General features: G+C 36.2%; 1 protein-coding gene across 5 annotated transcripts in view; it reads left to right on the plus strand.

Annotated features, from left to right (window-relative positions):
* The window catches only part of CPNE8 (copine 8), a 226900-nt gene that overhangs the window by 106621 nt on the left and 105296 nt on the right, over positions 1 to 14983 (plus strand). For all 5 annotated transcript variants that reach the window (XM_064591402.1, XM_064591404.1, XM_064591401.1 and 2 more), the window contains one exon: positions 11235 to 11298. In XM_064591402.1, coding sequence (XP_064447472.1) covers positions 11235 to 11298 — 64 coding nt within the window. The remainder of the gene's footprint in view (positions 1 to 11234; positions 11299 to 14983) is intronic.

Here is a 14983-nt window from a genome sequence, read left to right on the forward strand (position 1 = left end):
AATTATTTGTAAAATTCTTCGCCCCGAAGCTCTAAGTCATTTCTCCCTCACAATTCAAGTGTTAACAGAACTCTCATATATGAATAATTTAAGTGTTACCAAATTTTAGTGTAATATCACATAAATACCTCATTGTACCACTGGGTAATTTCGAGTATTATATTAATTTTTTTAATTTAATTTTTTAAAAAGAGTTAATTCTGTTTGTTTTGAGTTGTTCTTGTTCTGATTGAAATAGATTGGCTTAATATGGAAAAAGGTGTTATTTATCCTTTATCCAGTTAAGAACTAGCTCTTATTAGAGCCTGTGTCCTTTCTCCAACCCCTTCAAATTTGGAGAATTATTACTACAGTTAAGACTAGTCTGTGCTGGGACTCCTGGGTGGCTCAGTCTGTTAAGCATCTGCTTTTGGCTCAGGTCATGATCCCGGGGTCCTGGGATCAGTCCCACATTGGGTTCCTTGCGCAAGGGAGCCTGCTTCTCCCTCTGCTTGCCACTCCCCCTGCTTGTGCTTTCTCTCTCTCTGTCAAATAAATAAATAAAATCCTTTAAAAAAAAAAAAAAGTCTAGTCCATATGTGGGGAAAAAAAAAGACTAGTTCATGTGTGAAGTTGGCATATTTGTATTGAGGATTATCTATTAATTCAAGTACCTTCACAGGTGAAACACTTAGAGTTCCCATTCTGCCCCTTTAGCTGCCTAACATTTTGTATCATGGACTATTTTTTCATATTTTATCACCTTCTTCCCTCTCCCTGCCCTCAGTCAGGGAATGTGCTGCATCCTGTTACCTTCTGGCCCACTCATCAAAGAGCTAGAATAATCACCAAATTAGTACTAAGTTTGAATAGAAGGCATGCTACTGGTTTAATTTGTTAGTCTTCTTGTACATCCACATTGAGTTATAGTATTTAGCTAGGGGCTTCTGAAATAACTCTCTTAAATCAAATGCAATGCAATTCAACAAATGCTTAGAGAACATCAATATCACATGTCTTTAGGTATAGACATGGAGAGACAGCAGTGCATAATCCCTCCCCTTCTGGAACTCCCTGCTTTTGTGAATGATACATGTAAGCACATAATAATAACTATAATGTAGGATGCCTGGGTGGCTCAGTTGGTTAAGTGACCTTCTTTGGCTCAGGTCATGATCCCAGGATTCTGGGATCGAGTCGCACATTGGGCTCCCTGCTCAACGGGGAGCCTGCTTCTCTCTCTGCCTCTGCCTGCCAGTCCCCTTGCTTGTGCTCTCTCTCTCTGTCAAATAAAGAAATAAAATCTTTAAAAAGAATAAAAATAAAAAAATAACTATAATGTATTGGATACTTGCTCTGTGCTATGTTTAGACACATATATTAAAACTGCATTATTATTTTGATTTGTCAGATAAGGAGACTGAGTTTCAAAAAGATTAAGCAACTTGTTCAAGGTCACAGTCATTACTTGATATACCTGGGATGTAAACTCAGCTTTGTGGAACACTTCAAATGCAGTGCCTATGTCTAGGTCTCATTGTATTACAGCAGGAGTATCTACAAGGTAGAGAGGAAGGAGGAATCCACTCTAGTTGTGGGAGTCAAAGAAGAAGCATTTGAGTTGGGCTTTGAAAAATGAAGTGTTCACCAGGTAAACAATCTAAAGATGAATAAGAGATCCTAAAAATTTTAAACATTGAGAAGGGCTGATGAAGGAGATATCTTAAGGCAGGAGGCATTTTAAATTACTGAAGACCTACCTCTTTAGTGATATGACTTATTACTTTCAGCTCAGCATAAGCAGATTAATTTTCAGAAAAAATATTAAGCCTGATAGCAGCTCCTTCATAATGTCATTAAGTGTGATGTTTCATTTTTCATGTTTTCAACTTAGAGAACTGAAATTATACTGTGTATACTTTCCTATGACTTGATTTTTTGCTCAGAATTGTTTGTGATAACCATCTATGTAATGTGTGATGTGTGGATGTGTGATGATATACTGTACTCATTTATTTCATTACTGTATCAAATTTATGAATTATAAATAGATTAAGTCAGTGGGCTTTTTGTAGCTTCTAGTTTTTTTCTATATAAGCAGTGCTACAATAAAAATTATTCTATGTCTCCTAATTGTATACAAAAAATAAAATTGTTTGCATATAAAAGTTATTGTATGCCTTCTTACTATATGCCTAGGAATGAAATTCTGCGGTCATAAGGTAGGTACAGTATGGAAGGGAGAATTTTGGCCCCATGACCTTTGCTGTCTAGTGTCACACCTTTGGTCATATTACTTATGTGGCAAGAGGAGCTTTGCAGATGTAGTTAAAATTACTAATCAGCTGACCTTAAGATACGAAAATTATCATGAATGATCTAAGTAGGGTCAATATAATCACATGAGCCTTTAAAAACAGAAGCAAAAAAAAGGAAAAATAAAAATAAAAACGTAAAACAAAAACAGAAGCAAACATCAGAACAGGAAATGAGAGAGATGAGCTGATGGAGTTACTGAACTTTTCAAAACAAGCAACTCTTTTTTGTGTGTGTGTTTTCCCTATTCTCCATTTTCTTTATCTCTGATCGAATCTTTGTATTTCCTTACTTCTGGTAGCTTTGAGTTTAGTTTGTTCTTGCTTTTCTAGTTCTTTCAGGTATAAAGTTAGGTTGTTCATTTTTAGTCTTTTTTTTTTTAATTTATTCATTTACATTTATAAACTTCCCTCTTGGCACTGCTTTCATTGCATCCCATATGTTTAGTTTGTTGCTTTTTCATTTTCATTGTTTCAAGGTATTTTCTAATTTCCTTTGTGACTTTTTCTTTGACCCATGGGTTGTTTAAGGATATGTTGTTTAATTTCTACATATTTGTTTATTTTCCAGTTTTCCTTCCACTACTGATTTTGAATTTCATTCCACTGTCATTGGAAAATATACTTTGTATAATTTCAAGCTGCTTGAATTTGTTAAGACTTGTTTTGTGAACTAATACGTCATCTCTCCTGGAGAATGTTTCATGTGCACTTGTGAAGAAGTATGTTCTGTTGTTATTGGATGGATTTGCTCTTTAGGTCCATTATGTCCAATTGGTCTTAATGGTGTCCAAGTCCTCTATTTCTTTATTGATCATTGGTCGAGTTGTTCTATGCATTATCGAAAGTAGACTGTTAAAGTTTCCTACTATTAGTGTGTTCCTGTTGTATTATCTTTTATTAACACACTGCTGGATTTTTGTTTAATACTATTTTGTTTATTTTTTTGCATACAAAATACTAAACTAGTAGAATCCCACAGGTGTTATTTTTATTATTGTGCAATTCTAAATATTCTTTCTTGTGAGTTATTCCTTCTTTTAATAATGAGTTTTCAGAAATGTCTTAAAAATTACCTTTTGTCAGGGGCTTATTGGTGGCTCAGTCAGTTAAGCATCTGCCTTTGGTTCGGGTTATGATCTCAGGGTCCTGGGATCGAGCCCCGTACCAGGCTCCCTGCTCAGTAGGAAGCCTACTTCTCCCTCTCCATCTGCCCCTCACTCCTGCTCATAATATGTTCTTATAATTGTTTGTATTTCTTTGGTGTTGGTTGTGGTCTCTCCTCTTTCATTCATGATTTTATTAATTTGGGTCCTTTCTCTTTTCTTTTTGATAAGTCTGCCCAGGGGTTTATCAGTCTTATTAATTCTTTCAAAGAACCAGCTTCTTGTTTCATTGGTCTGTTCTACTGTTCTTTTGGTTTCTATTTCATTGAGTTCTGCTCAGATCTTTATTATTTCTCTTCTCCTGCTGGGTTTAGGCTTTATTTGCTGTTCTTTCTCCAGCTCCTTTAGGTGTAGGGTTATGCTGTGTATTTGAGACCTTTCTTGTTTCTTGAGAAAGGCTCATATTGCTATATACTTTCCTCTTAGGACTGCCTTTGCTGCATCCCAAAGATTTTGAACAGTTGTGTTTTCATTTTCATTTTGTTTCCATGGATTTTTTAAATTCTTCTTTAATTTCCTGGTTGACCCATTCATTCTTTAGTAGGATGCTCTTTAGCCTCCATGTATTTGAGTTCTTTCCGACTTCCCTCTTGTGATTGAGTTCTAGTTTTAAAGCATTGTGGTTTGAAAATATGCAGGGAATGATCCCAATCTTTTGGTACCAGTTGAGACCTGATTTGTGACCCATAATGTGATCTATCCTGGAGAATGTTCCATGGGCACTAGAGAAGAATGTGTATTCCATTGCTTTGGGATGGAATGTTCTGAATATATCTGTGAAGTCCATCTGTGAAGTCCATCTGGTCCATTGTGTCATTTAAAGCCTTTATTTCCTTGTTGATCTTTTGCTTAGATGATCTCTCCATTTCAGTGAGGGGGGTGGTAAAGTCCCCTACTATTATTGTATTGTAATCGATGTGTTTCTTTGCTTTTGTTATTAATTGGCTTATATAATTGGCTGGTCCCATGTTAGGGGCATAGATATTTACAATTGTTAGATCTTCTTGTTGGATAGACCCTTTAAGTTATGATGTAGTGTCCTTCCTCATCTCTTATTATAGTCTGGTTTAAAATCAAATTTGTCTGATATAAGGATTGCCACCCCAGCTTTCTTTTGATGTCCATTAGTATGGTAAATGGTTTTCCACCCCCTCACTTTCAATCTGGGGGGTCTTTGGGTCTAAAATGTGTCTCTTGCAGACAGCGTATTGATGGGTCTTGTTTTTTTATCCAATCTGATAGCCTGTGTCTTTTGATTGGGGCATTTAGCCCATTTACATTCAGAGTAACTATTGAAAGATATGAATTTAGTGCCATTGTATTGCCTGTAAGGTGACTGTTACTGTATATTGTCTCGTTCCTTTCTGGTCTGTGTTACTTTTAGGCTCTCTCTTTGCTTAGAGGACTCCTTTCAATATTTCCTGTAGGGCTGGTTTGGTGTTCACAAATTCTTTTAGTTTTTGTTTGTCCTGGAAGCTTTTCCTCTCTCCTTCTATTTTCAATGACAGCCTAGCTGGATATAGCATTCTTGGCTGCTTATTTTTCTTGCTTAGTGATCTGAATATATCATGCCAGTCCTTTCTGGCCTGCCAGGTCTCTGTGGATAGGTCTGCTGCCAATCTAATGTTTCTATCGTTGTAGGTTACAGACCTGTCCCAAGTTGCTTTCTCTTTGTCAGGTTGTTGACCTATTTTTATTGATTTTGTGAGGGGTTCTCTGTGCCTCCTGGATTTTGATGCCTGTTTCCTTCCCCAAATTAGGGAAGTTCTCCACTATAATTTTCTCTAATAAACCTTCTGCCCCTCTCTCTCTTTCTTCTTCTGGGATCCCAATTATTCTAATATTGTTTTGTCTTATGATCACTTATCTCTTGAATTCTGCCCTCGTGATCCAGTAGTTGTTTATCTCTCTTTTTCTCAGCTTCTTTATCTTCCACCATTTGGTCTTCTATATCACTAATTCTCTCTTCTGCCTTATTTATCCTGGTAGTTAGAGCCTCCATTTTTTATTGCATCTCATTAATAGCCTCTTTGATTTCAACTTGGTTAGATTTTAGTTCTTTTATTTCTCCAGAAAGGGATTCTCTAGTTTCTTCCATGCTTTTTTCAAGCCCAGCTAGTATCTTTATAACCGTCATTCTGAACTCTAGCTCCGACATCTTACTAATGTCCTTGTCGATTAGGTCCCTGGCAGTCGGTACTGCATCTTGTTCTTTTTTTTGAGGTGAGTTTTTCTGTCTTGTCGTTTTGTCCAGAGGAGAATAGATGAATGAGAGAACAAAATGCTAACAGAGTAACAACGACCCCAGAAAAATATACAGTAAGGAAATTAGAAGAGACCCGAAACTAGAGGGAAAAGAAAGGGGAAAAAAAGGAATATGATCAGGCTGGTGAATAGAACAGAGCCACACACTAGATTTTGGGTGTATTTTGGTCTGTTAGAAGAAACTGCCTCCCAAAATTTTAAAGAAAGAAAAACATACACATATATACAAAAATAAGGGTAAACATGATGAAGGGATGGAATTTGAATATAAAGATGAAATTTAAAAAAGATTTTAAAAAAGGATTGATAAGAAGTTGGTTGAAAAAAGAAAGAAGAAAAATTAAAAATAAAAAAAAAGGAGAGAATGTGATCAGGCAGGAGACTAGAACAAAGTGATACACTAGATTTAGGGTATATTTTGGTTTCTTAGAAGAAACTGTATCCCAGAATTTTAAAGAAAGAAAAACTTATATATATATATATATATATATATATATATACAAAAAATAAGGTTAAATACAATAAAGGGATAGAATATGACTCTAAAAATGAAAATTAAAAAAGATTTTTAAAAAGGAATTGATAAGATGTTGGTTGAAAAAGGAAAGGAAAAAAATTTAAAAAACGACATAGAAAAAGAAAAAAAGAAAATTTAAAAAATTAACTTGGAAAGACTAAAGAATCATGGGAAATAAGCCCTGAATTCTATGTCCTGTATTCCCCTAGCTCTGGGGTTTTGCCATTCTCATTGATCAGCAAACTTGGTGTTGGTGGATGTGCTTGCTGATTTTTCTGGGGGAGGGGCCTGTTGCAGTTTTTCTCAAATGTCTTTGCCCGAGGCGGAATTGCACCACTGTTGCCCGGGGCTGCCAGGCTAAGTAATCTGCTGGGGTTTGCTTTTGGGAGCTTTTGATCCCTGCAAGCTTTCCGTATAGTTTTGGAGGACGAGAGTGAAAATGGCGGCCTCCCAATCTCTCACCCTGGAGGAGGTGAGAACTCGGAGCCCCACTCCTCAGTGAGCCCCCAGAGAAAAGCAGTCAATCACTCCCATCTCCCTGGTCTCTGGCCACACTCTGAGCTCACCCAGCCTGTGACTGAGCATTTCTATCTCTGGCACCCGACCCTGTTTGGAACCTCCAAACCCAGCAGATTCCTATGGTGTGCTCTCGCGCCACTCCTCCCTGGGGTGGAAGGGGAGTCTCTCCGGATCTGCCACTTGTTGGGTCTCTGCTGGAAGAGCAGTGGCCCGACTGTGCTGTGGATTATGGTTTATGGCAATCCTGAGCTGAGAGCCTGCGCCTCAGCTCCGTCTCTGCAGCTGGCTTCCCTGCTCCGATACCTGGGAGCTCTGCTGCACTCAGGCACCCCTGGTCTTTCTGTGTCCCTGAGGGTCCTGAGACCATAAATGTCCCAGGGAGGGTTTCATCCCCCCACTTAGCCACTGGAGTGAGGTTCCTCAGCAGAGCAGACTTCTAAAAGTTCCGATTTTGTGCTCTGCTGCTCTCTCACCTGCCAGTAGCAACTGACGGAGGCTCCTTCCCCACCCCCATGGTCTATCTTCCCAAATATCGCCTAGGATTCACTTCTCCGTGCGTCCTACCTTCCAGAAAGTGGTTGCTTTTCTGTTCATGGAGTTGCTGCTATTTTTTTCTTTGATCTCCTATTGAGTTTGTAGGTGTTCAGAATGGTTTGATACCTATCTAGCTGAATTCCTGGGACCAGATGAAATTTAGGTCTCCTACTCCTCTGCCATCTTGCTCCTCCCCCCAAGGATTACTCATCTTTAATAATTCTCTTGAGATGCATCTTCAGTTATATTTTTAAACACTATTCCAGAATTCTCCTTTTCTAAACTTCAGGTTATAAAGTCCTTTAAAAATTGTAGTGTTGTGGAAGTTTTTACACATACTTACTTAGTTTATCAAATTCTATTCACTTTAAGACATCTTTTACTTTTTTCCTGAACAATCAAAGAACATCAGAAGATTTAACTTAAATTCTCACCCTCCTGATGAATCCTATCATACGTATTTGTTATTTAGTTTTTTTTTTTAAAGATTTTATTTATTTATTTGAAAGAGAGAGAATGAGAGAGAGAGAGCACATGAGAGGGGGGAGGGTCAGAGGGAGAAGCAGGCTCCCTGCTAAGCAGGGAGCCTGATGTGGGACTTGATCCAGGTACTCCAGGATTATGACCTGAGCCAAAGGCAGTCGCTTAACCAACTGAGCCACCCAGGCGCCCTTAGTTTTTAACATTTGTATCTTGTTTTATAGTCAATATTTATTAAGATTTCTTTATATTTTACCACTTCCTTTCTTGTTTTTTCTTTTGTCACATACTTCCCATCTGTGATCATTCTCCTTCAGTTTCAAGTCCTTCAGAAATGCCTCAAGCAAGGGTGGTTGGCTATACACTCACTCAGTTCTTACTTGTTTAACAATATTTGTGGTTCATGCTTTCTCTTATAAGAGATGCACACTGTCTACATTCCCAGGGTGGCAGTTGCGTTCTTTTAAACCACTGAAGATATTTTCACTTGTCTTTCAGCTTCATATACCTTCTGAGTAGTCAGCCCCAGTTTAATATTTGTATTCCTGTAGGCCATCTGCCTTTTCTCTCTGGCTCATTTTAACATATGTCCTTCATCTCTGGTGTTTTGCCTTGTCCATTTCATTTGTGTAGGTATAAATTTACTTTTATTTATGCTGCTTGGGATTCACTGGACATTTTGAGTCTGGAAATTGATTTTTTTAATCAGTTCTAGTTTCCTAGCCATTTTCTCTTCAAATATTCTATCTCCTTCTTGCAATATTTCTTCTCCTTCCTGGACTTCTGATTAGATGTGTATTAAACTTTTACCTTTGTTCTCCATGTCTGTAAACCTCTTTATAATAGTTTCCATGTCTGCCTCTCTGTGCTGCATTGTGGATCATTTCTTTACAGCTGTCTTTCTTACTAATTTTTCTGCTGTGTCTAATCTGTGGCTAAATCCATTCACTGAGTTTTCTATTTCTGTTATTATATCCAGAATTTCCAAATTTTTTCTCCAAATATTCTTGATTATTTTTATAATCCTTAGCTAGTTAGTCATATTTCCATTCTTCTCTTTAAGTTTTAGGTATGTTACTCATGCTTACATTTTGTATATTATGCATAATATTTCTAGTATTCTAAGTATGTGTTTGATTCTATAGACTGTTGTTTCTGGAGATTCTAATACATGGTACACTTTTCCTTCAGTGTTTTGTGATACTTTGAAATGAACACATATGCATTTTTTAAGCTTTTAATGTAAGAATCTTTTGAGATGTAGTTTGAAGGCAAATTCTTCAGAAAGGTTTTACATTTACCAGATACCTACGATCACTGCAATTAAACTGAATTCTTGGTTTGAAGTTATTTATAACTACTCAGGTAGTGAAAATTAAGGCAACAATACTGGTTGAGGTCTGAATGATTAAGAGACTTTTTTTTTTCTCTTATTCATCATCAATTTTTAAGGCAGGGATTTACTTTGTAGGTCCCTCCAAAGTGAATATTTGTATCTAATTCATGCTATAATCAGGCAACATAGTCATTGTGATCCAAGCTTTATGTTGTGTATTAGTCACTTACTGAATTCTCCACCTTCTGAGTCTCTCCCTCCCCCCCCCCCACTTTTTTTTTGTTTCTCATTTTTATGTCCTGAGGGGCCATAAAAAACAAGCCCAAGATCAAATTCTACAGGGTCACCCCTGCTTGTCTTTCTGGTTTTCCATCTTCAGCTTCAGATGGCTCCTTACTTTCTTGCCCAGTTATCAGAGCATTTGTAAAGACTTTCTTGGCAAATTTTATTCAGCGTTTTAAAGTACTTTCAGGTACATGTTCAGTGAGGCTCTTTGTCATAACATTGAAAATGTAAATCTTGAGATTCATAGATAGAAGAAAACAAAAGGTACAGCTAGATTAGAAAAATGAACTGATTAAGATTGCTGGAAGGATGCTAAAAATGATGTGTATAATATTCCAAGGAAAAATGTGCAAAGATAAATTACTTGATCTCTTAGTCATAAAGACCAGGAGAAAATGGAAGGTCCTGACATGTACAGTTACCCTAATGGGGAGCAAAGATATAGAGAAAACAAAATTTTGTGATAGGCAGTTTCCTTCATAAGCTGTGAGATGACATTTTTAGCTGAAAACCAAGTGGTGCCCTCCAGAAGAAAATATTAGAATAGAAAGAAAGAAAAGAAAGAGGAGTTTTACAATAATTTTATAGAGACATTTGTAGCTCAGATATTTTAATGTTCCATTCTTTTACCTTCTTTCCAGTTAAGATAACTAAAGAGTCCAGTCCCTTTATCCAGGGAGCACAGGGGATTATGTATCTGATGCATACATGCTGACATAGATTGTCAGAGATGAGTTCTGTTCTTGAGGACAAACACACTTGTTGGGCTCTAATTTCACAACTTGTAGTTCCCAGGATGAACTGAAGAGTTTGTGAACTATGACTCATAATGGGACGAAAGACAAAACACCATGGGAGCATGAGGATTATTCTCTGGAGGATTCTCATGGGCTTGTCTCTGTATTCCCTCATGTAAAGCCAGGAACCATAAATGCGCCTTGCATTTTCCTGGTGGACTTTGCTCTTAGTGTCAGTTGGAATCTATATGAGCATAAATATACCAGACATGTAAGAAGAAAAGTGTGTGGAAGTTTTACTTTGTTTAATTTTTGTTTTGCTTATGTATTACATATTTTCATTATATTTGGAGCACCTGCTATATGTAGACATTTAACTGTGTTGGCTCACAAGAGGTCTCTGTCATAAATTTTACTCTCATAGAGGTTATAATCAACTTGAAAAAAGAAAGGGAGAAAATACATGATTGTAACAAGTTAAGGGTAATTAAATGCTAAGCTTGTAGTACTGACCTAAAGTGCCATAGGAATGCAGAGAAGGCTGAACTTTGTATGAGGTTGACCAGGATGAAGTTTCCTGGAACAAATGGAACTTTATCTGGGGATATGGAAGGTTTGAGGTGAAATAGGGGACAGTTAGTGTGCTGAGGTATATCAGGGCATGGGAATGGCCACAAAGAAGAAATAAGCACAAATAAGTAACCATGTTGATGAAAGGAGAAAGAAGTATTGAAAACCAAGATTAGGAATAGGTTTTAATCACATAATAGAAATCTTAGAACCCATGGAAAAAATTTTATTATATTATAGATATCATATAATATTGTATATATTACATATGGTAGATGATATGAAGCTCTTGACAGTTCTTGGGCAGAGGTCTGACAGGTTGAAAGTGATCAAAGTTTAGCTTCATTAGCAAATGTGGATCCATAGGATAAACTCAAGGTGGAAACTAGGAATATATTTTATTAGGAAAGAGCCCACCAATTAGTAGCATGCTCTTTATTTGGTTCCATAAAAATGAAATATATAATATTAGTTTATATTATAAATATTCATATAAACTATTAATGTATATAAATATATTTTTGGTTGTAGAGGAATTCCAGGGAGGAAATGTGGTACGATCATACTTACAGCAGAGGAATTAAACTGTTGTAGGGTAAGTAAATATTTCTTTGGTTTAAAAAGTAATTCCAATACTTCTTTGAAAAGATATTTCTGAAACTATACTTAAATGATTAATTTTCAGTAATTTTGGCAAAAAAATAATGAAGATTACTTTATATAATTCTCTCATCTGTAAAACATCATTTTAGATACATAGTCATTTTAGATAGAGAGACTACATTTATAGTCCAAAAAGGATATCAGTTATTTTAACAGTCTTTTTAAGGAATAGAAATTATTAAAATAAAACCTAATGTCAGTATTATTTGGGGGGCATTAATATTAGGAATTATCAGTTGTACCGATCAGCTAAGTTCTTGCAAAAATTTTGAAGATTTATGTGTGATTTTCTAGGAGTATTTCTAGTCACTTGACTTTAGTCCTTTTACCTAACATACTTGTTTTTTCCATAATACTAATGGAATTAACTCGGGATTTATGTAAGTTCCCATCTTTTGTTAGTTTTGGAAGCTCATGTTTGAGGAAAGGACCTGCTACCACTCCAGCTGGGAATATGATGACATATAGAGTGCATACTCAGTATTTTTAGAAAACTGCCATTTTTAGTTGTGATTTGCTGATATAACCATTGACTCATGTTCAGTGAGTTTACTGTCATCAAGAACTGAGGTGATGGCTATGACCCTCCACACCGGAAGTAATGATCGCTCTCTGAATCTGAAGTTGATATTGTCTATTTAATGCGGCCCAGTGGATCCCTGGGAATAGTTATTTCAAGGGGGGAAAAAGAAGTTTTCCCTGGGTTAAATCTCTAGAGCTCTTTATTTTCAACTTCTGCTTTATGATTTTAGGAACAGAAGTTCCTGAAGAATGCTAAAAACTTAATGCTTTAACATTGGCTATAGTTTCCATATGGAGAACTATTATTTATTATCTCTAGAGGTTTTTTTTTAAGGATAATACTATGGCTTTTGGTACATAATATATTTCTGAGGCAATATGGGCAGAAATCCATATGATACTTGCCAGCAAATGAGGGAAACTGGGATTTCGGTGGGGTAGGGGGTGGTTGGTGAGATAACAAAAGGAAAGTATAGTAACAGTGTTGTGGAGATGATTAAACAAAACTTAGACTCTAAGTAGTTAAAATGCATTTAAATTGAGGCCCTCTTCTACTTCCTCCATTGTCTATGCACCTGTGGGCAGGTCTGGCCACCTCAGTCTCAGTTTTTTCCTGTGTAAAATGCCCAGAAACCTACTCACAGTTAGAATGCCATTAAACGGAGTTGAATTCTGGATTTGCTATGAATTTGTACTTTGTCTTATCAAATTACTTGATTCTTCTGTTTTACTTTCCATATTTGCGGAGGGGGGGAGAAAAAAAATCGGACACGTGAACCAGTCACTAGAATATTTTTAAAAATTGCCCCAGCTCTATAATTAACCACCATAACATTAAATCTGAAAATATAACGTATATGAAACCATTTTATGTATACTAAGAATACATTACAAAAAGTACAAGACAGTACAGAAATATTACTTACCATCTTTTTTTTGTTAAAATGGCACAATGATTTCTTAGAATTATATCATCTAATCATCTTTTATACTTCTTGTCTCTAAATTTATATATGTGTATATAACATGTGTTTTATATAGTGAGGGAGGGAAGAGAAAAAGAAGTTCAAGGTCAGTAAGATACATGTTCTTTGTGTTGACATTAACATGCTATTTTGTCAGAATCTTGACATTCAAGTGATTTTGTGTAAATATGCCAATGAACACATTATTTTTAGTTCTATTGCAAAATAGAACCAAGGTAACCAAGGGCATAGATTGAGTATGGCCAGGTTGCATCTTAAATATCTTCCACTTTCAATTTTGTTGTTTTGCTTGGAAGAACAGGCAAGAACAGGAATGTTTCCATGCAAATGAAGTAGAATCTGTTACTTACTAATTTTTTTTTTTTTAAGATTTTTTATTTATTTATTTGACAGAGAGAGACACAGTGAGAGAGAGGGAACACAAGCAGGGGGAGTGGGAGAGGGAGAAGCAGGCTTCCCACTGAGCAGGGAGCCTGATGCGGGGCTCGATCCCAGGACCCTGGGATCATGACCTGAGCCGAAGGCAGACGCTTAACGACTGAGCCACCCAGGCACCCCTGTTGCTTACTAATTAAGAGGCATTTTTTTACCACTCTTTCTACTACTAAAGATTTTAGAATATCTGGAATTAACTTTTAATAAAAAAATATTTATTATACTTTACAATTATAGATCTAATATTTTAAAAATATTGCTTAAATCTTGATCTAACTTCACTTGTGTATAGTATGTTCTGATTCTTAGCTACAGCCTTATTGGTAATCAGCATCATTAAGATGTATAAGCCTTGAAATAATATTACTATGCTAGTATAGTAGAAGAAACAAATATATTCAAAGCAATGCTCATAGTTACTTCAGAAGAGACAGGGTCTTTAAATGCACATTTAAGTAGCTTGAAAATATCAGGCATTATCACTTAGAATCTTGAAGGAAGTAACTTCACATTTGACATCATACAAATTGATGTTGTTGTTGTTTTTTCCCCTTTAAAACACATTGTTATTAACTTGAGCATAAGTTTTGGGATCAGGACACCTAATTTCAATCTTATCTCTTTCAGTATTCAGCTGAGTGAGGTTATAGTCTTGGAGCTTTAATTTCTGCATTTGTAAAATGCTAGAAGTCTTAATATCTTCCCCAGATCATTGCTTTGCAGAATAAAAAAAGAGGCAGCATTGGAGAGATGTGTAAATTATAAATTTATACAAATATTTATTTTTAAGGTGATGATTTTAATTATCTCAACCTAGTATTACATAGTTTATTTCAAATGCCACTTTTGTAATATATCTAGTCAAATGTGCAAGCATAAAAATTAATGTAATTTTGGAATTATATTGGGATTGTTTATTCACTCAGTATTTTAAAAGTAGCTTGAGATTATCCACAAATAATATTTTTCATTCTGATTAATTGATTGATTGATTGATTGATTCCACAATATTCACAAAACGTACAAAGTGCTAGTCCCTGAAACGGATGCTTGGAATACAAGGGTGAGAAAACAACAACAACAAACAACACTGGTCCTTGTCTTTAATGAACAAGTAGTTTGTGGGAAAGACAGACATTAATTAGATGACTGTGCAGGTGAATATGTCATGATATGTACTAAGTGATCAAATATAAGAGAATATAATGGAGAATCCAATTTATACCAGGGAGGGGTCACTGCAGACCTCTTTGAGAAAGTAACATTTAAGCTTAGCCCTAAGTAATGGTTTGCCAGTTAAATGAAAGAATTCTAGTGGAATGCACAGCTTGCATAAGGTTGTGAGGAGGGAAGGAATTGTGTCTGGTGTATGGTAGCAAAGGGCTAGGACCAGGGGATGACTGAGACAAAACTTAGAAGGATGAAGGTGGAAAAGGCTCCTCAGAGCTCATTTGGTGCTGAGCTTTGTAGACCATGTTAAGGATTCTGGGTTTATCCTAAATACAAGAGGAAGCCTAGAAGCATTTTAAATTATGAACAATATTTCTTTTATGTTTTGAGAATATTACAGTGTCTGCAGAGTGGAAAATGGGCTGGATGGTTGCCAGAGTAGAAGGCGGAGAAAGAAAAATGCTACTGTGCATGCCCCAGGGAGAGAGGAGGTTGGCCTAGACT

This window comes from Mirounga angustirostris, unplaced genomic scaffold, assembly GCF_029215605.1.
Source record: "Mirounga angustirostris isolate CCGP_5_RB_7025 unplaced genomic scaffold, mMirAng1.0.hap1 SCAF_5, whole genome shotgun sequence".
Lineage (NCBI taxonomy): Eukaryota > Metazoa > Chordata > Mammalia > Carnivora > Phocidae > Mirounga > Mirounga angustirostris.